The sequence below is a fragment of the Oncorhynchus clarkii genome, chromosome 4 (assembly GCF_045791955.1).
Source record: "Oncorhynchus clarkii lewisi isolate Uvic-CL-2024 chromosome 4, UVic_Ocla_1.0, whole genome shotgun sequence".
NCBI classification, from domain to species: Eukaryota; Metazoa; Chordata; class Actinopteri; order Salmoniformes; family Salmonidae; genus Oncorhynchus; species Oncorhynchus clarkii.
The window spans coordinates 4,749,379-4,771,432 of record NC_092150.1 but is presented as its reverse complement, the minus strand read 5'-3'; the positions used below and the strand labels follow the sequence as shown (position 1 = coordinate 4,771,432).

The 22,054-nt window shown below is 42.1% G+C and overlaps 1 protein-coding gene across 2 annotated transcripts; it reads right to left on the bottom strand.

Moving 5' to 3' along the window:
* Positions 1-5,866: 5,866 nt before the first annotated feature.
* On the bottom strand, positions 5,867-18,811 carry LOC139406304 (acyl-CoA Delta-4 desaturase-like). 2 transcript variants are annotated; one of them, XM_071148779.1, is made up of 14 exons: positions 18,665-18,811; positions 18,035-18,137; positions 17,363-17,674; positions 16,872-16,982; positions 15,073-15,270; positions 11,483-11,584; positions 11,012-11,137; positions 10,374-10,434; positions 10,169-10,245; positions 8,206-8,303; positions 7,948-8,044; positions 7,483-7,562; positions 6,635-6,760; positions 5,867-6,501 (listed from the first exon to the last, which is right to left on the bottom strand). In XM_071148779.1, the coding sequence occupies exons 3-14, from the start codon at positions 17,597-17,599 to the stop codon at positions 6,450-6,452; spliced, it is 1,365 nt and encodes a 454-aa protein (XP_071004880.1). In that variant the 5' UTR covers positions 17,600-17,674; positions 18,035-18,137; positions 18,665-18,811; the 3' UTR covers positions 5,867-6,449. The 2 variants fall into 2 exon arrangements, with proteins under 2 accessions (XP_071004880.1, XP_071004881.1); XM_071148780.1 differs by lacking the exon at positions 18,665-18,811 and having other exon boundaries at positions 5,878-6,501; positions 17,363-17,664; positions 18,035-18,138.
* Between the last annotated feature and the right edge of the window lie 3,243 nt (positions 18,812-22,054).

Below are 22,054 nucleotides of genomic sequence, written 5' to 3'. Positions count from 1 at the left end.
GTTACCCTGTGGATAATGCTGAGACAGGTTGGCAGTTACCCTGTGGATAATGCTGAGACAGGCTGACAGTTACCCTGTGGATAATGCTGAGACAGGTTGACAGTTACCATGTTGATAATTCTGGGACAGGTTGGCAGTTACCCTGTGGATAATGCTGAGACAGGTTGACAGTTACCCTGTGGATAATGCTGAGACAGGTTGACAGTTACCCTGCGGATAATGCTGAGACAGGCTGACAGTTACCCTGTGGATAATGCTGAGATAGGTTGACAGTTACCCTGCGGATAATGCTGAGACAGGCTGACAGTTACCCTGTGGATAATGCTGAGACAGGTTGACAGTTACCATGTTGATAATTCTGGGACAGGTTGGCAGTTACCCTGTGGATAATGCTGAGACAGGTTGGCAGTTACCCTGTGGATAATGCTGAGACAGATTGGCAGTTACCCTGTGGATAATGCTGAGACAGGTTGACAGTTACCCTGTGGATAATGCGGTGACAGGTTGACAGTTACCCTGCGGATAATGCTGAGACAGGCTGACAGTTACCCTGTGGATCAGTGAAACAATTCCCCACAAGATGAAGAATAAATAAGGTGTTAATGTTCAAATTTGTATTTGTCAAATTCTTTGTAAACAGTGACTTTCAACGTGGCACCATCATAGAATTCCACCTTTACAAGTCAGTTTGTCAAATTTCTGCCCTGCTAGAGCTGCCCGGGTCAACTGTAAGTGCTGTTATTTTGAAGTGGAAAGGTCTAGAAGCAACAACAGCTCAGCCGGTAAGTGGTAGGCCACACAAGCTCACAGAACGGGACCGCCGAGTGCTGAAACGCGTAAAAATCATCTGCCACCTGTTGCAACACACACCACCGAGTTCCAAACTACCTCTGGAAGCAACGTCAGAATAAGGACTGTTAGTTTGGGAACTTGATTAAATGGGTTTCCGTGGCCGAGCAGGCGCACACAAGCCTAAGATCACCATGCGCAATGCCAAGCATCGGCTGGAGCGATGTAAATCTCGCTGCCATTGCACTCTAGAGCAGTGGAAACGCGTTCTCTGCAGCGATCCATCACGCTTCACCAATGTGGCAGTCCGACGAACGGATTTCGGTTTGGCGGATGCCAGGAAAACGCTACCTGCCGCAATGCAACGCGACAAATGGAAAGGAGTAATGCTCTTGGGGGGGTTTTCATGGTTCAGGCTGTAAAGTTTGGTGGAGGAGGAATAATGGGCTAGGCCCCTTACAGTAGTTCCAATGAAGGGCAATCTTAACTGTACAGCATACAATGACATTCTAGAGGATTCTGTACCTCCAACTTTGTGGCAACAGTTTTGGGGAAGGTCTTTTCCTATTTCAGCAAGACAATGCCCCCCCCTCCCGTGCACAAAGGGGTGCCACTCTTCAGAATTGAAGTCTGTGGGTGTCCCTGAGCAGGCTGATACCCTGTTTCATCGACCCAAGATCCATAGGTAAGACTGTACAGAGTATATAAGTATGCCCCCAATCCAATTCTGAAGTCGGATACATCAACAGTGGGATTTCAACAGTTGTTTTTATTTTTGTGTAAAATTAAATATGGCATGTTCCCATTATTTGTATCCGTTTGCATCACTTTCAATGGGGAACTTTTATTTTGAAGGCAAACTGCAAATTCCACTACTGTGACTAATCCTTATTGTGCTAGCTTCACATAGGTGTGAATTCCCGAAGTCAGTTGCTTCCCGCAGTTGTAGCCTATAGCATGCTGCCGGCAGTATCTAAAGTGGCCAAAATGTGTGGTTAAGGCTAAGGTTAGGTTGAAATCCCATTGTAAGTAATTCATTGTAGAAATAGGCAGCCTGTATGACTTTGTGGCTGTGGTAAATAGTGACGAATTAGCACATGTGGCTTCATCAACAACAGTAATGTGTAATATGTGAAAAGTTGTACAATAAAAATACCCCGTAAGTTTAACTAGTTACCCAGCCAAGCAGATACCACTAGTAGAGTGATTTTGGGGTTCCCCAGTTGCACAGCGGTCTAAGACACTGCATCTTAGTGCTAGAGGCGTCACTACAGACCCTGGTTTGATTCCAGGCTGTATCGCAACCGGCCGTGATTGGGAGTTCCACAATTGACCTAGCGTTGTCCAGGTTAGGGTTTGGCCGGGGTAGGCCGTCATTGTAAATAAGAATTAGTTCTTAACTGACTTGCCAAGTTAAATAAAGGTTAAATAAAAATACGATAAAAAATGAAAAGATTTGTCCTTTAGAACAAAAAGCACTTTACCACTTGGCTGTAAATGGAACAGGGAGGACACTTGAATCAGGCTAGTGACATCTGACCTGTCCCAATTCACCTTCGTAACCTAGCCTGACGTAACCTGTCCCAATTCACCTTCATAACCTAGCCTAGTGGAACCTGTCACAATTCACCTTCATAACCTAGCCTGGTGAAACCTGTCCCAATTCACCTTCATAACCTAGCCTGGTGGAACCTGTCCCAATTCACCTTCATAACCTAGCCTGTGGAACCTGTCCCAATTTACCTTCATAACCTAGCCTGGTGGAACCAGCCTGTCCCAATTCACCTTCATAACCTAGCCTGGTGGAACCTGTCCCAATTCACCTTCATAACCTAGCCTGGTGGAACCAACCTGTCCCAATTCACCTTCATAACCTAGCCTGGTGGAACCTGTCCCAATTCACCTTCATAACCTAGCCTGGAGGAACATGTCCCAATTCACCTTCATAACCTAGCCTGGTGGAACCTGTCCCAATTCACCTTCATAACCTAGCCTGGTGGAACCTGTCCCAATTCACTTTCATAACCTAGCCTGGTGGAACCGGTCCCAATTCACCTTCATAACCTAGCCTGGTGGAACATGTCCCAATTCACCTTCATAACCTAGCCTGGTGGAACCTGTCCCAATTCACCTTCATAACCTAGCCTGGTGGAACCGGTCCCAATTCACCTTCATAACCTAGCCTGGTGGAACATGTCCCAATTCACCTTCATAACCTAGCCTGGTGGAACCAGCCTGTCCCAATTCACCTTCATAACCTAGCCTGGTGGAACCTGTCCCAATTCACCTTCATAACCTAGCCTGGTGGAATCTGTCCCAATTCACCTTCATAACCTAGCCTGGTGGAACATGTCCCAATTCACCTTCATAACCTAGCCTGGTGGAACCTGTCCCAATTCACCTTCATAACCTAGCCTGGTGTAACCTGTCCCAATTCACCTTCATAACCTAGCCTGGTGGAACAGCATGTCCTAATTCACCTTCATAACATTGCCTGGTGGGACCAACCTGTTACAATTCACCTTCATGGTGTCCCAACACATTGCTTGGCTAGTCAAGATACATTTTTTATTCATTTTTAAAATAGCTTTGGCAATTAAATTATATTTAATACATACTTGACATTAACTGAACTCTACTCAACTTAAATTTTTATAACAATTCTTACCTTAGTTAGTCACACTGCACGTTTGTGGCAAGCTAAAGAAGGAGCTAGCTAGCTGTTTTAGCAAGCTTAATGAAAACTTCTTTCTTTTTTTACCTTCATTTAACTAGGCAAGTCAGTTATGAATCAATTCTTATTTTCAATGACGGCCTAGGAACAGTGGGTTAACTGCCTGTTCAGGGGAAAAACGACAGAGTTGTACCTTGTCAGCTCGGGGGTTACTAGTCCAACGCTCTAACCACTAGGCCACCCTGCCGCCCCAAAACGCTTGCTTGCAGTTGAAGAAGTCTTTTCCTCTGTCACCAAACAGGTTAAAAACATATTTTAATAAAATTGTATGAGTGTTTAGTAAAATATATTTTAATAAAATTGTATGAGTGTTTAGTAAAATATATTTTCCTTCTGAATAAAATTCTAAATTGTCAGTTGGAGCCGGGGATGGGGCTCGGGACCATTTCAAATTGTGATTGACAGCTCGGGACACCAAGGATGGACAGTACATACAAATATGTTCTATGTTCAAGTGCTTTTCGAAATATACATCTTGTTTAATTTTTACTATGCGGAATATATTTTCCACTACAACTTGTGCATGCAAAACAGGCGCTATAGGAGGACATGATCATTGTAATGGTTGGAATGGAATGAATGGAACGGTATCAAAGACATGGAAACCACATGTTTGACTCCATTCCATTACCTCCATTCCAGCCTTTACAATGAGCCCCCCCCCTCCTATAGCTCCTCCCACCAGCTTCCATTGGACTCAAACGTATCATCAGGGTAGAGAAGGTCGTCAGGTGCAAGTGTATGTGTTACACATATTTTACAAATATATTTAATTGTTAACTTATATTTTAGGAACTTTTTAGTTGTCATTCAGTATTTTGTTGTCAAACTTGCCAAAGTATAGGTCTGAACTTGGTGGTTTTATGCATTGGATTTTAATGTAGCCTAGCAACAGTATTCAGGTAAAAGGCAAACATTTCAATTCATTAAAATATGGCAAAATGTATTTATGAAATATAATTGGTAAATTATTTTACTAGCTACCACAGCACGCTATTAAAATGTATTCCCATATATTTAAAGATATAAACATATTTGTAGAAATATGAAAAAGGCAATTTTTGTAATATGTCGATATATTTAAATATATGTAATATAAGGCTTAAACATATATTTAGATATCTGTAATTTACATATACGTACATACATGTTGTTAAAATATATATCAATGTATTTTTTCCGTTTGGGGAGGAATAGTCTATCTAGTCACCAATGATTAAGGCCAGAGGTTTCGGTTGCTGTTTTCCTAACCCGCATTTCGATAAACTGACCTCAAGTTGCTGATATAGCACTTTCTCACACCATGATCATATAACATAAATATCCCATAAATCCAAAATCAATTCCCAACCATGTGGATTGACTTCAAATTAAATAATCGCCAACAATTTTTCTCATCAGCAGTATTAGCGTATTTTAAGGACATTATCGACATAAATAGTTTACTTATTCATTGCCTGGTGTTAACATTATTATGGGAATAATATGTATTTTATGTAAGAAAATGTAGCACAATTCAGAACCAAGAAGGCATTTTAATTTGCTATAGAATAAATTATGAGGATGTAGCTTTTGCAAGCGCCATCTTCCCTCTCGAAAAAGTTGACAATCCCAAATTGCGCACCTTCATTAACACACGTAAAGAACGGAGCCGCAGCCCGGAAAAAAACACAGTAATGGACAAATCCACTGTCACACATTGTGTATGAGAGCTGGGTGAAGATGTTAAAGTTGTTCTGGCTGATAGAGTGTATTTACAGGCAGAGAACTATTCAACAGTGTTAGAATATCACTCCTGAGTTGCTTCGCTTTTACATGAACCTTGTGGAGGCGGAGAAGCGCATCTCTCCAAATACTGCCGTCTTAACAGAGATGGATAAAAGGTGTTATTTCTATAGTAAATGAAAATAGGCGAGCCATTAGTATTCTGAAAATAGTTTATATTTCACCCTCTACATTTTCGGATACAAAAATGCCTATCATACCCATATGTTAATTAACAGACAACGAAGATGTCGTGAAATATTGTTGTTAATGGTTATGTAAGGACGAGACTGTTTCACTATATATGCCCCACAACCTTTCAAGGTTGAAGCATTCTTCTGAGACGGCATAATTATGTCAGATGGCTGTCTATCCTGTCTATCCTGTCTATCCTGTCTATCCTGTCTATCCTGTCTATCCCGTCTTTCCTGTCTATCCTGTCTATCCTGTCTATCCTGTCTATCCTGTCTATCCTGTCTATCCTGTCTTTCCTGTCTTTCCATTTAAAATGTGACGCTAAATTTCAGGTTTTGCAGAATATATTGTTGTCTGCGAAGAACATCCCAGCGGGGAATTTCAAGCGATAGAGATTTTTTATTGTACACTTATATTTTCTGCTTGGATTCATAGTCTTTCCCCTTTAAGTGTCCTAATTGCCCCATTTATATAACCTCCTGTGATCAGGGATTGAGTCTGTTGGAGGCGATCAGCTTGAGAAAAACGAGGTGTAAAATCACTGATCTACGAATAGAATTCCCTGCCAAATAATAGGTTTTGTGAAATTATGACTCATATGCTGCGCCTCCCCTGGTTCAGGCGATCCCTCCACCAAAAACGAATGGACAACCAGACTGGAATGACTGAGACTTGTGTCAATTATTGAGCATTTCCTAGGATTTTCTGCCTGCATCAAACCCAGTGGATAATGCTGGAAATATTGGTCAATAAATACTTTTTAGTTGTTTAAAAACGTCTGGCCCTACTATATAAACCCTCTATTTATGCTATGGGTCCCCATTCACTGCTGACAAGGATTAAAACAATTATATCACAATCATGTTTGCAGCGATCATTATCATCAAAAACATCCAGGAAATGTCCTCTCTGTTCGCAGGTGGTTAATCTGTGATGAATTAAATCCCGTCCAGAGTCAGGAAGGGATTTATTTATGGAGATACGCATCCAGCCACAGATCCCCTGACTTCTTCAGTGACCTGGAGAAGAACAGAGGTGGATAAAGAACCAGGTAAATCACATAGGAGACTGAGAGCAGCAGGTATCACCTTATGATGTACAATCTATTCCCAGAGGAATAGCACTATACAAGTATTCATTAAAACACTTTACCTGACAACATCAGTCATGCCTTTCTGCAAAGTCTTGACCTGGTAGGGAACTCCATGTTTCTCACACAAAGCACGAACCAGAGGAGCCACCAGGTGGTAGTTATGACGGGGCATGGTAGGAAACAGACTGGGAGACAGAGGGGGAGACAGAGAAAGAGAGGCAGAGAGAGAGAGTGGGGGGGAGGAGGAAGGAGAGAGAGGGAGAGAGAGATTAGAGAAAGAGGCAGAGAGAGAGAGTGTGGGGGGGGAGGAAGGAGAGAGAGGGAGAGAGAGATTAGAGAAAGAGGCAGAGAGAGAAGGAGAGAGAGAGAGTGGGGGGGGAGGAAGGAGAGAGAGGGAGAGAGACAGAGAGAGAGAGTGGGGGGGAAGGAGAGAGAGGGAGAGAGAGATTAGAGAAAGAGGCAGAGAGAGAGAGAGAAGGAGAGAGAGAGAGTGGGGGGGGAGGAAGGAGAGAGAGGGAGAGAGAGATTAGAGAAAGAGGCAGAGAGAGAGAGAGAAGGAGAGAGAGAGAGTGGGGGGGGAGGAAGGAGAGAGAGGGAGAGAGAGATTAGAGAAAGAGGCAGAGAGAGAGAGAGTGGGGAGGAGGAAGGAGAGAGAGATCAGACACAATCAGAGTTTTTCAGAGAAACCTCCGTTTTTGAGTAGGATTGTATCTAAACACTCTTACGAGGTAGAGTATTTAGTACAAACAACAAGTTATATTTAAGATCAAATGAAGCTGAATACTTAAACTATAAACTTAAACTAAAACTATAACTTTAGTATGTCAGTGACCTGATAAATGGCCATATAAATACAGTATATACTGTTTGACAGACAACAATAAGGTGAGATATTTGTTTCACTTACTGGTGTTCAATCTGAAAGTTGAGGTGTCCACTGAACCAGTCGTTGAAGGTTGACTGTTCAATGTTGCAAGTAGCACTCAACTAAGACCAGAGAAAGAGACACGTTACAGCTCCCTCTGCTGGAGAACTACAGAAGGCACAGCCCCAGAAAACACTCCTGGACCTGTACTCAGGACTGCTGTTCCCGGATCAGTTTAGCCTTTTAAGATGATAATGAATAGGAATGTATGGACAGGGGGGACCTGATCCTAGATCAGTTGTCTAGTAATGATGACATGCTACCTGCATGGTGAGCCAGTCCTGGTGTCTAGTAATGATGACATGTTACTGGCATGGTGAGCCAGTCCTGGTGTCTAGTAATGATGACATGTTACCTGCATGGTAAGCCAGTCCTGGTGTCTAGTAATGATGACATGTTACCTGCATGGTGAGCCAGTCCTGGTGTCTAGTAATGATGACATGTTACCTGCATGGTGAGCCAGTCCTGGTGTCGCTCGTGATCCATCTCCATAGGAAGGTGACTCATCTGGGTCACCCATACAAACCAGTGGCTTTCCAAAAACCTATATACAGTACAATATTCACAATATAATTATTCAGCCACAATATTATATTACATTATTACATCAAGCACAGCATTGTGTTGTGTTCTAATACTGTAGATAGTTTGAATACAACGAATGAATGAGTTAATCTTTGAGCTCCCTCTCAGTTCATACTTTACCTGACGAAGCTGATCAATGCTACTGAGCCAAAGAAACCAAAGAAGGGATAGTAACAGCAGAAGAAGCGAAGGTAGAAACTCATCGACCACGCCAGATCCTTCACAGGAGACAAAGATTGGTATTACGGACAGACATGATCACATCTGGGGTTCCTAGCAAAGCAACAATTATCACTGTTGATTAGGAAGCATTACAGACAGACATGACCACATCTGGGGTTCCTACACAGACGTTATAAATCTGGGGTTCCTACACAGACGTTATACATCTGGGGTTCCTACACAGACATGATCACATCTGGGGTTCCTAGCAAAGCAACAATTATCACTGTTGATTAGGAAGCATTACAGACAGACATGACCACATCTGGGGTTCCTACACAGACGTTATAAATCTGGGGTTCCTACACAGACGTTATACATCTGGGGTTCCTACACAGACATGATCACATCTGGGGTTCCTAGCAAAGCAACAATTATCACTGTTGATTAGGAAGCTAGTCATTTCTGATGGTACAGTCAGTGTTAGTGGTATTATGCTCGCTAGCTTTAGTGAGCAACGAACAAGGATTTAGTGCCCCCAGGTGTTCACATAGTCATACCTATCCTACCCTGTCTTTCTAAGGTCTTCGAAAGCCAAGTTAACAAACAGATCACCGACCATTTCAAATCCCACCGTACCTTCTCCGCTATGCAATCTGGTTTCAGAGCTGGTCGTGGGTGCACCTCAGCCACGCTCAAGGTCCAAAACGATATCATAACCGCCATCGATAAGATACAGTACTGTGCAGCCGTATTCATCGACCTGGCCAAGGCTTTCGACTCTGTCAATCACCACATTCTTATTGGCAGACTCAACAGCCTTGGTTTCTCAAATGACTGCCTCGCCTGGATCACCAACTATTTCTCAGACAGAGTTCAGTGTGTCAAATCGGAGGGCCTGTTGTCCTGACCTCTGGCAGTCTCTATGGGGGTGCCTCAGGGTTCAATTCTTGGGCCGACTATTTTCTCTGTATACATCAATGATGTCGCTCTTGCTGCTGGTGATTCTCTGATCCACCTCTATGCAGACAACACCATTCTGTATACTTCTGGCCCTTCTTTGGACACTGTGTTAATTAACTAACCTCCAGACGAACTTCAATGCCATACAACACTCCTTCCGTGGCCTCCAACTGCTCTTAAATGCAAGTAAAAATAAATGCATGCTCTTCAACCGTTTGCTTCGCACACCTGTCTACCTGTTCTGACCTAGAATTCGTGGACAACTACAAATACCTAGGTGTCTGGCTAGACTGTAAACTCTCCTTCCAGACTCACATTAAGCATCTCCAATCCAAAATGATATCTAGAATCGGCTTCCTATTTCACAACCAAGCATCCTTCACTCACGCTGCCAAACATACCCTTGTAAAACTGACCATCCTACCAATCCTCGACTTCGGCGATGTCATTTACAAAATAGCCTCCAATACCCTACTCAACAAATTGGATGCAGTCTATCACAGTGCCATCCGTTTTGTCACCAAAGCCCCATAAACTACCCACCACTGTGACCTGTACGCTCTCGTTGGCTGGCCCTCGCTTCATATTCGTCGCCAAACCCACTGGCTCCAGGTCATCTATAAGTCTTTGCTAGGTAAAGTCCCGCCTTATCTCAGCTCACTGGTCACCATAGCAGCACCCACCCATAGCACACGCTCCAGCAGGTATCTCTCTCTGGTCACCCCCATTATTATTGCCTTACCTCTGTTATCCTTACCTCATTTGCACACACTGTATATAGACTCTTCTATTGTGTTATTGACTGTATGTTTGTTACTGTGTTGTTTGTGTTGCACTGCTTTGCTTTATCTTGGCCAGGTCACAGTTGTAAATGAGAACTACTCTCTCGTGGAAGCCTTTACGTTCCAGATAAGAATGAAGAGGATTAAGTCTACATTTAGTTGGTATGAAATCTCACCACCCAGTCCCGTTGTGAAAACATGGTCCGGAATATCTGGATGTTGAAAAACACTGGAACGATTAGTGGAGGTCCAACTGAAACACAGAAGGATAATATTGGTATTACATACATACATACAGTGGTCTGTCTTTTGGCTTTGTGTGTTCAATGGAAGTTGATGTGATTCTATACAGAAATCCATGAAACGTGTTCAGCAACTTACTGAGGAAGAAGTACTGGTGTTGGTGATGGTAGGGCATGTACTTCAACTTCTTTATACCATACTGCAATAGACAGAGACGAGGAGTCAGATGGATCTTACACAGAAACACTAATACCGTTTTAACACGACTGAGACAAACGGTTACATGGACATTATTACATGGTTATTTCATGAATATTACATTAAATTAATGAGCTATTACATGGTTATTTCATGAATATTACATTAAATTAATGAACTATTACATGGACATTTCATGAATATTACATTAAATTAATGAACTATTACATATTATTATTATTATATTTGAATATTACATTAATAATATTACATGAATATTTAGATTATTATTCAAATATGACAGGAAGTCAGATGGGTCACAAAGCACAAAGTTTTTTTTAACCTTTATTTAACTAGGCAAGTCAGTTAAGAACAAATTCTTATTTTCAATGACGGCCTAGGAACAGCGGGTTAACTGCCTGTTCAGGGGCAGAACGACATCCTTTTTCCCTTGTGCGCTCGGGGATTTCAACTTGCAACCTTCCAGTTACTAGTCCAACGCTCTAACCACTAGGCTACCTACTAGGTTGTGAGTCCAGTTGGGGCAGGAATCACAAATATACTATAGTGATAACTACCTCTACAGGCTGTTTGTCTCCCAGGACGAAGACATGTAGTGAGTTGATATCAGGATCTTTACGAAAAATGTTGGGCTTAGCGTGGTGCTGGAAGTGACGATGGTTCCACCAGTTAGCAGAGGCACCCTGGAAACACACAGCTACTGTTACTTATTAATGGTACACACAATTACACTTACTGTAACTTACACCTGTTGGACACTACACAAAATAAGGTTAATGTATAGCAGTGAACTTTGAAATGTAACACTGCTCTGGTGAATGTAGGAAAGTGAAAGGGACAGTTTCCTGAACACAGATTTAACATAGTCCTGGAGTAAAATGTACTTTCAAAGCTGATTATCCATTGAGAATGGTTTTCAGTCTAGAACTAGGTTTAAACTGTGTCCGGTTAACTTAACCAAAGAGTAGCAGAAGATGAGCCTAAAGAAACAGTATTGTCAAATGTCCAACCATTGTCCAGTAGCCTACCTTTAGGTGTCCAATGACAAACTTGTGCAGTTTGTGGTTCCAGCCGGATTTCTTGCAGACTGACAGGTGGCCGTAGTCATGCTGCAGCCAGCCAGCTTGGGCCTGAGAGTGAAAAAGAAAGGCAGAATTTGAACAGTGTCTGAAAGATGGTTTGGTAACCTTATCTCTCTTCTCCCTCTTTTACCCCTGCCCCGCTACAAAGTTTCTCCCTGCTGGTAGTCACTGAGTCCGAGGTGCTAAAGGAGCTCCTGAAACTAGACCACAAAAAAACATCTGAGTCAGATGGTTTAGACCCTTTCTTCTTTAAGGTTGCTGCCCCTATCATCGCCAAGCCTCTCTCTGACCTTTTGAACCTGTCTCTCCATTCTGGGGAGGTTCCCATTGCTTGGAAGGCAGCCACAGTTCATCCTTTATTTAAAGGGGGAGATCAAGCTGATCCTAACTGTTATAGGCCAATTTCTATTTTGCCCTGTTTATCAAAAGTGTTGGAAAAACTTCTCAATAATCAACTGACTGGCTTTCTTGATGTCTATAGTATTCTCTCTGGTATACAATCTGTTTTTTTTTCAAGTTATGGTGTCACTGCAACCTTGAAGGTCCTCAATGATGTTACTATTGCTCTTGATTCTAAGCAATGTTGTGCTGATATTTTTATTGACTTTTTCTTGTGTGTCGGCTAAGGAGTATTGGTGTCTCTGAGGGGTCTTTGGCCTAGTTTGCTAACTACCTCACTCAAAGAGCGCAGTATATAATGTCAGAACATCTGCTGTCTCAACCACTGCCTGTCACCAAGGGAGTACCCCAAGGCTCGATCCTAGGCCCCATGCTCTTCTCAATTTACATCAACAACATAGCTCAGGCAGTAGGAAGCTCTCTTATCCATTTATATGCAGATGATACAGTCTTATACTCAGCTGGCCCCTCCCCAGAATTTGTGTTAAATGCTCTACAACAAAGCTTTCTTAGTGTCCAACAGGATTTCTCTGTCATATGGTTTGGTATGAAGAATGCCCCACTCCCTACTGGTGTGATTACTCTGAGGGTTTTGAGCTTCAGGTAGTCACCTCATACAAGTACTTACTAACCCTGATTCAGATGACCATCCTAACTATGCTAGATTACGCAGACATCATTTATAGATCGGCAGGTATGGGTGCTCTCGAGTGGCTAGATGTTCTTTACCTTTCAGCCATCAGATTTGCCACCAATGATCCTTATAGGACACATCACTGTACTCTATACTCCTCTGGTCATCACTGTATACCCGTTGCAAGACCCACTGGTTGATGCTTATTTATAAAACCCTCTTAGGCCTCACTCCCCCCTATCTGAGATATTTACAGCAGCCCTCATCCTCCACATACAACACCCGTTCTGCCAGTCACATTCTGTTAAAGGTCCCCAAAGCACACACATCTCTGGGTCGCTCGTCTTTTCAGTTCGCTGCAGCTAGCGACTGGAACGAGCTGCAACAAACACTCAAACTGGACAGTTTTATCTCCATCTCTTCATTCAAAGACTCAATCATGGGCACTCTTACTGACAGTTGTGGCTGCTTTGTGGGATGTATTGTTGTCTCTACCTTCTTGCCCTTTGTGCTGTTGTCTGAGCCCAATAATGTTTGTACCATGTTTTGTGTTGCTACCATGTTGTGCTGCTGCCATGTTGTTGTCATGTTGTGTTGCTACCATGTTGTGCTGCTGCCATGTTGTTGTCATGTTGTGTTGCTGCCATGTTGTTGTCATGTTGTGCTGCTACCATGTTGTTGTCATATTGTGTCTCTACCATGTTGTGTTGCTGCCATGTTGTTGTCATGTTGTGCTGCTACCATGTTGCTGTCATGTTGTGTTACTACCATGTTGTGTTGCTACCATGTTGTTGTCATGTTGTGTTGCTACCATGTTGTCATGTTGTGTTGCTACCATGTTGTGTTGCTACCATGTTGTTGTCATGTTGTGTTGCTACCATGTTGTCATGTTGTGTTGCTACCATGTTGTGTTGCTACCATGTTGTGCTGCTACCATGTTGTCATGTTGTGTTGCTACCATGTTGTGCTGCTACCATGTTGTTGTCATGTTGTGTTGCTACCATGTTGTTGTCATGTTGTGTTGCTACCATGTTGTTGTCATGTTGTGCTGCTACCATGTTGTGTTGCTACCATGTTGTTGTCATGTTGTGTTGCTACCATATTGTTTTCATGTTGTGTTGCTACGATGTTGTTGTCATGTTGTGTTGCTACCATGTTGCTGTCATGTTGTGTTGCTACCATGTTGTGTTGCTACCATGTTGTGTTGCTGTCATGTTGTGTTGCTACCATGTTGTGTTGCTACCATGTTGTGCTGCTACCATGTTGTCATGTTGTATTGCTACCATGTTGTGTTGCTACCATGTTGTGTTGCTACCATGTTGTGTTGCTGTCATGTTGTGTTGCTACCATGTTGTGTTGCTGTCATGCTGTGTTGCTACCATGTTGTGTTGCTACCATGTTGTTGTCATGTTGTGTTGCTACCATATTGTTGTCATGTTGTGTTGCTACCATGTTGCTGGCATGTTGTGTTGCTACCATGTTGTGTTGCTACCATGTTGTGTTGCTACCATGTTGTGTTGCTGTCATGTTGTGTTGCTACCATGTTGTGTTGCTGTCATGCTGTGTTGCTACCATGTTGTGTTGCTACCATGTTGTGTTGCTACCATGTTGTTGTCATGTTGTGTTGCTACCATATTGTTGTCATGTTGTGATGCTACCATGTTGTTGTCATGTTGTGTTGCTACCATGTTGCTGTCATGTTGTATTGCTACCATGTTGTGTTGCTACCATGTTGTTGTCATGTTGTGTTGCTACCATGTTGTTGTCATGTTGTGTTGCTACCATGTTGTGTTGCTACCATGTTGCTGTCATGTTGTGTTGCTACCATGTTGTGTTGCTACCATGCTGTGTTGCTACCATGTTGTTGTCATGTTGTGTTGCTACCATGTTGTGTTGTTGTCATGTTGTGTTGCTACCATGTTGTGTTGCTACCATGTTGCTGTCATGTTGTGTTGCTACCATGTTGTGTTGCTACCATGTTGTGTTGCTACCATGTCTTGTTGCTACCATGTTGTTGTCATGTTGTGTTGCTACCATGTTGTGTTGTTGTCTTCGGTCTCTGTTTATGTAGTGTTGTCTCTCATGTCGTGAAGTGTTTTGTCCTATATTTTTTTCATTATTATTATAGTTTATTATTTTTTCCCAGCCCCCGTCCCCGCAGGAGGCCTTTTGTCATTTGGTAGGCCGTCAATGTAAATAAGAATTTGTTCTTAACTGACTTGCCTAATTAAATAATGGTAAATAAATAAATAAAATTAATAAATACAATTCAATCTTAAACCTAACCTAAATCTTAATCTATTCGTCTAATTCTAACCTTAATCCTAAACCTAACTTTAACCTTAACCTTAATCCTAACCCTAACCTAATCCTCTAATTCTAACCTTAATCCGAAACCTAACTTTAACCTTAATCCTAACCCTAACCTTCGATCCCTATGCCTAACCTTTGAATCTGCCTGTCAAATATCTTCTTGTACTCCCTAATAATACTGTAATGGTACCTGAGACGTGGCCAGCATGAGGGAACAGAGCAGTGTGAGGCTCCAGCTGGTCCCCCAGACCCAGAGCAGGCCCAAAGCCAGGGCCTCTAGTAGCAGGATGTGGCCCAGGTAGAGGCTGAAGAAGAGGGGGCGGGCACGGAGGAGACCCTCCCTCTCCACACGGTCACGCAGGGCCTGGAAGTCCTGCACCAGTACTGCCTGTATGGGTTAGAGGTGATCAATAATCATTACAGACGTATGAAGTCTATCTCAATTAATCTGTCCTTGATTTCAGGATGTGAGAAATTAGGATGCTTGGAATTACGTTACTTTAATTTTTCCTCCAAACATAATGATGGTCATTATGGCCAAATAGTAATATTTTTGTTTCATCAGACCAGAGTACATTTCTCCAAAAATTATGATCTTTGTCCGCATGTGCAGTTGCAAACCGTAGTCTGGCTTTTTAATGGTGGTTTTGGAGCAGTGGCTTCTTCATTGCTCAGCGGCCTTTCAGGTTATGTCGATATAGGACTCGTTTTACTGTGGATATAGAAACTTTTGTACCTATTTCCTCCAGCATCTTCACAAGGTCCTTTGCTGTTGTTCTGGGATTGATTTGCACTTTTTGTACCAAAGTACGTTCATCTCTAGGAGACAGAATGCGTCTCCTTCCTGAGTGGTATGACGGCTGCGTGGTCCCATGGTGTTTATACTTGCGTACTATTGTTTGTACAGATGAACGTGGTACCTTCAGGAGTTTGGAATTAGCTCCCAAGGATGAACCAGACTTGTGGAGGTCTACAAATTTTTTTCTGAGGTCTTGGCTGATTTCTTTTGATTTTCCCATGATATCAAGCAAAGAGGCACTGCGTTTGAAGGTAGGCCTTGAAATACATCCACAGGTACACCTTGACTCAAATTATGTCAATTAGCCTATCAGAAGCTTCTAAATCCCCCTTCTGTGCCTGATAGGCTGTAACGGGTCCAGTTGATCTGCTATGGACAGGGTAAGGTGCTTACTAACAACCCTTTCCATGCATTTGGCCAAAAGGGGCGCGAGGGCCAAAGGTCAAAGATCAAAAGTCATTTGGTGATTTGGCTCCTGACTTCTTAGGCTCTGATCCAATGGTTGACACCTTCCAGGATTTTGGCGCTGTACAGGTACTCAGGTAAACAGTTGTGTGGAGCAGACCAGCTCAGACCAGCTCAAGAAGAAGAAGAAGAGGAAGAAGAAGGGTAAGGAAATAGAAGTAACAGAAAGCTGAAGAGAACCAAGATAAGATGTAAGACTCCTGATTAGGTAAACAGACAGCGGGCAGCGGAGAATCTGGGCACATAGACAGGCTGGTATAATGTGATCTAGTTAAAGGGGCATCTGGGCACATAGACAGGCTGGTATAATGTGATCTAGTTATAGGGGCATCTGGGCACATAGACAGGCTGGTATAATGTGATCTAGTTATAGGGGCATCTGGGCATATAGACAGGCTGGTATAATGTGCCCTAGTTATTATAGTAGACGACTGAAGATGACACACTACGACCTGGTCCCGGGTTCTTCTGACACATTGTAGAAAGGATCATTCTGCACAGCATTCAGTCTGAGATGCATGTAATTCCCTATCAGCTAGAGAAAGACAGGCCTCACATTGGTCCCCGGGTCCCTACCTAAACCTACAGTATGTTAGAGTGGGTGTGATGCTATGTCAGAGGGAGAGATGCTGTAGGCTTCACATTGTTTCATTATGTAGCCTACAACGATGTATGTTATGGGTGTGATGCTGTAGAGGGAGAGAGAGAAAGATGGGCCTCCTCACGTTTTTCCCCTGGTCCTGGCTGGGCTCTGTCGTTGCCAGCTCTCCAATCAGCAACGGCTTCAGAAACTTCCTGACAAAATTCGGATCGAGATGGAATGCGACAAATGCTTCCTAGAAATCAGAGACCTAGATTAATCTATGTTGTTTAAGAGAAATATATACACATGTCCTTTATTTGTCTCTCAGATAATTTAAAGAATATTTTAAAAAGTACAAATAAATACTAAATAATTAACTGTGAGATTAGTTAAGAGATTATCATGAAATTAGGATCCAGCAATGTACGATCCACTAACAACTAGTGTAATATGTAATAGAGTCACAATGTACGATCCACTAACAACTACTGTAATATGTAATAGAGTCATAATGTACGATCCACTAACAACTACTGTAATATGTCACACCTACAACATTATAACATTTGCAACAGTCTTCCTGGAATAACTTGAAAACATTTCACCAACATCTTCCATAGTTAGGCTACTGACCGTGGCATCTTCTCCAGCAAAGTGACTGATGACCCTGATGCCCCCTGGGTGTCTCTTCGCCCACTGGGTAATATTATAGACCTTCCTGTCGATGACCAACCACTGGTCGCCTCTGTGGCAGTGCCTCTGAACCTCTTCCCAGGTGTAGACTGCACTGCCACCTCGCCCTCCATCGGGCCCACCCCCGTCACCCTTGGCCGGCTCGCTTGACTCCGTCTGCTGACCTCCGCCCCCCATCCTCGGTTCTCTCTGCTCCACTCACACCGTTGCTGTGTCGGCTGCGCTCTGTCCAGTCCGTCCAACTGAAACACACTGAGGACCAGTCAAATGCAACCTACAGAGAGGAAGTCAGGGAATGGAATCAGAATCAGATCATGCTGTCTGAGCCAAGTCACACCTACATGGTGAAATGGTGTGACTCTTCTACAGTTTGATGTTTATTGGGATGAGTCTTGTCCTAGAGGCAGATCTGAGAGATTTCCACTAGATAAGCCAGCTGCAAAGTCAAAATTGGCTATATTAAAACATTTATAAAAACAAACATTTGCTTTTTGGTCTTAATGTAAGATTAGGGTTAGGTTTAAAATCTGATTTGATTACTATGGCTGTGCTAGCTAGTGACCATTCGGCAGAGCTGCCTCCAGAACAACATTCATGACGAAAAACGCTAACCTGCGATTCTTCTGCCAGAGGGAAGGGAGATGTTTTCCAGACAACGTTGTACAACAAAATGTGTTGTTCAATTCAGTTGCTGAAAATATCGAATGACGAATACCTGTAGAGGCGCAAGAATGTCAGCCAGTCTGGGTCCTGTAATTCTGTGGAGTTCCTTTTCTACCAACATCGAAACCATTAAAAATGTTGCTCAAAATATCTAATAACGAAAACCTGTAGCATTCTGTATGGAGTTTATTTTCTAATCTGTGGAGCATCGATGCGATTTACCACGATGTTTATTTGTAACACTATATTAGAATAGAGACAAAGAGCATTGAAATGTTCTCATCAATAAATAATAAAGAATACGGAGATGCGCCATTGTGTGGGCATGGACTCCTCTTCTGTTCCGCACATGTTTCCCGAGTTTTATATGACACACAGTGCAAATCTTTATGAGTGTTTCATGTTAATGTCTGTATAATGACACACATGATAAAATCCAATAGTCCATTGGCGTGTCATCCCTTACAGAAATCCCCAGGTTACATGACATTACATTAAAGTAGATTAAATTACATTTAAAGTAAATTAAATTATACAATGATGATGTGGATACAGAATGAATAGAATAGCTGCACTCACCAACATTTCCAGATGTGCAATCCTCTCCTCGCTCCGTCTCTTATTCATAAAAATACATTTACTTCTCTCTGATCACCCGTCTCATCATCTATCCAATCAAATCACCAGTAGGCTACTAACGGTATATTTCGTTACATAACTAACTGTAGCTCACTCTGGTCATTCACCCACCCACAAGTTCCCTAAACAATTCCATGCCGATCATTCGAGTCTCTCGTCCAATGGGGTTATTTCACTAGACCGCTGGCATATCTGCAATTGGTTCACAACAGTTTATCCGAATTGTATAAAAAAAAAGTCCGTCCCTATCAATCTGATTGGCCTTCAGGACTGTCAAAGGCTTGCCTATTCCAACCAATAAGGACGCTCTTGGACGCCCTCACACTGTCACAGGAAGATAGGACAGCCCCGTTTGTGTTTTCTCCAACTGAAGTATAACGTTTAATTCTTCACTTTAGTTACATACGTGTTTTTATTTTTTTTTAATAGATCCATCAATCCACTCCGTTAAATAAATGTAACCCGAGTCATCATTATCTAGTGGATAGAAATGACCTAAACCAAAACATTTTCCGTGCTACCCTTTTACAGTCACGAAGGGTTCATTTAACTGCGGTATTAGTGTAACGAGTTATAATCTACAGCCCATAAGGGTTCGCTAAGGTATGGTGCGCGGACTTTGTACATTAATAAAATGAGTAAAGTCCCCTTGATATGGATTTTTCCTCCTGTTCTCTAAACGGAGTTCTTGATTTGCGTATCCATTTTCATTTCCCCGCACCACACTCACACCCCAGTAGCAAACCACCACCAGTCACATACAAAAATAAGAATACACCTTCATACACTTCAATAAAACTTTGCTCTAATGACTAACATCAAGTAAGATGACCAGACTACCATATCATATGGAGCGATACCTTCTTACTCTATGGAGGCTTTGCTTACGAATGCTTTCTCTGAGCAGGTCCCCGATGTCCTGTTGCCAAGGGAACACCTTATACATAAAACATAACATAATACGTAAAATGTAAAATTATATAATACATAACTTTAATAGACAGGTACGGAAATACTTAAATTAGATATATAAAAAAGACAATAGAGCAACACAGTGGAGGTGTCATGATACCCAGAAAACCTTGCGGTCAAACAGTGAAATGGTACCCATTGTTTTCCACCATTTATTTTTTCCCATGAGGGATTTTCGAAACACTGAAACAATGAATGGTGGGAAAAATGATTGGCACCATTTCCCTGTTTGACTGCTAGGTTTTGTGGCTATTGTGAATTATACTGTGTTAGACTGAACAAAAAATATAAACGCAACATGTAAATCATTGGTCCCATGTTTCATGTGCAGAAAAAATATATATATATCCACATGAAAAGCTTATTTCTCTCAAATTCTGTGCACAAATTTGCTTACATCCCTGTTAGTGAGCATTTCTCCATTGCCAAGATAATCCATCCACCTGACAAATGTGGCATATCAATAAACTGATTAAACAGCATGATCATTACACAGATGCACCTTGTGCCGGGGACAATAAAAGGCCACTCTAAAACGTGCCGTTTTGTCACACAACACAATGCCACAGATGTCTCAAGTTTTGATGTGGTAGATCATTCCATTATTGTGGGCCTGCTAAGGATTACTGGTGTCTCTGAGGGGTCTTTGGTCAAGTTTGCTAACTACCTCTCTCAACGAGCGCAGTGTATAGTGTCAGAACATCTGCTGTCTCAGCCACTGCCTGTCACCAAGGGAGTACCCCAAGGCTTGATCCTAGGTTCTTCTCAATTTACATCAACAACATAGCTCAGGCAGTAGGAAGCTCTCTTATCCATTTATATGCAGATGATACAGTCTTATACTCAGCTGGCCCCTCCCCGGATTTTGTGTTAAACGCTCAACAACAAAGCTTTCTTAGTGTCCAATATGCTTTCTCTGCCATTAACCTTGTTCTGAACACCTCCAAAACAAAGGTCACGTGGTTTGGTAGGAAGAATGCCCATCTCCCGACAGGTGTGATTACTACCTCTGAAGGTTTAGAGCTTGAGGTTGTCACCGCATACAAGTACTTGACAGGATGGCTCGACGGTGCACTGTCCTTCTCTCAGCACATATCAAAGCTGCATGTTAAAATTTAAAACTAGACTTGGTTTCCTCTATTGTAATCGCTCCTCTTTCACCCCAGCTGCCAAGCTAACCCTAAGTGAGATGACCATCCTACCCATGCTAGATTATAGAGACATAATTTAGAGATCGGCAGGTAAGGGTGCTCTCGAGTGGGTAGATGTTCTTTCCCTGCAGCCCTCATCCTCCACATACAACACCCGTTTTGCCAGTCACATTCTGTTAAAGGTCCCCAAAGCACACACATCCCTGGGTCGCTCGTCTTTTCAGTTCTCTGCAGCTAGCGACTGGAACGAGCTGCAACAAACACTCAAACTGGACAGTTTCATCTCAACCTCTTAACTTAAAAACTCAATCATGGAGACTCTTACTGACAGTTGTGGCTGCTTTGCGTGATGTATTGTTGCCTCTATTCTCTTTCCCTTTTTCCTGTTGTCTTTGCCAAATAATGTGTGTGCCATGTTTTGTGTTGCTACCATGTTGTGCTGCTTCCATGTTGCTACCATGTTGTTGTCATGTTGTGTTGCTACCATGCTGTGTTGTCATGTGTTGCTGCCTTCCTATGTTGTTGTCTTAGGTCTCTCTTGATGTAGTGTAGTGTTGTCTCTCTTGTCGTGATGTGTGTTTTGTCCTATATTTTAAATTATTAATAATAATTATTATTATTTATATTTGATTTACTTTTTATTTTTAATCCCCCCGTATCCTCAGGAGGCCTTTTTACTTTTGGTAGGCCGTCATTGTAAATAAGAATTTGTTCTTAACTGACTTGCCTAGTTAAATAAAGGTCAAATAAAATAAAAAAATATATGTGCCCATTAAGAAAATTACTGTAAAAACGGAAAATTCCCTGTGGATTGATGAGGAATTGAAAAATGTTACCTTTGAGAGGGATGAGGCAAAAGGAATGGTAAATAAGTCTGGCTGTATAACCGATTACTAAACCTACTGCAAATTGAGAAATCATGTGACTAAACTGAATAAAAAGAAGAAGAAACTGAGATAAATGATATAAAGAATGATTGTAAAACCTTTTAAATGAAATGTTGGGCAAAAAGGCAAACTCAACACCATCATTCATTGAATCGGATGGCTCATTCATCACAAAATTCACTGATATTGCCAACTACGTTAATTACTTTTTCATTGGCAAGATTAGCAAGACATGCCAGCAACAAACGTCGAACCTACATAGAATTTTTTTTAAATGAAAGACAAGCATTGTAATTTTGAATTCCTTAAAGTGAGAGTGG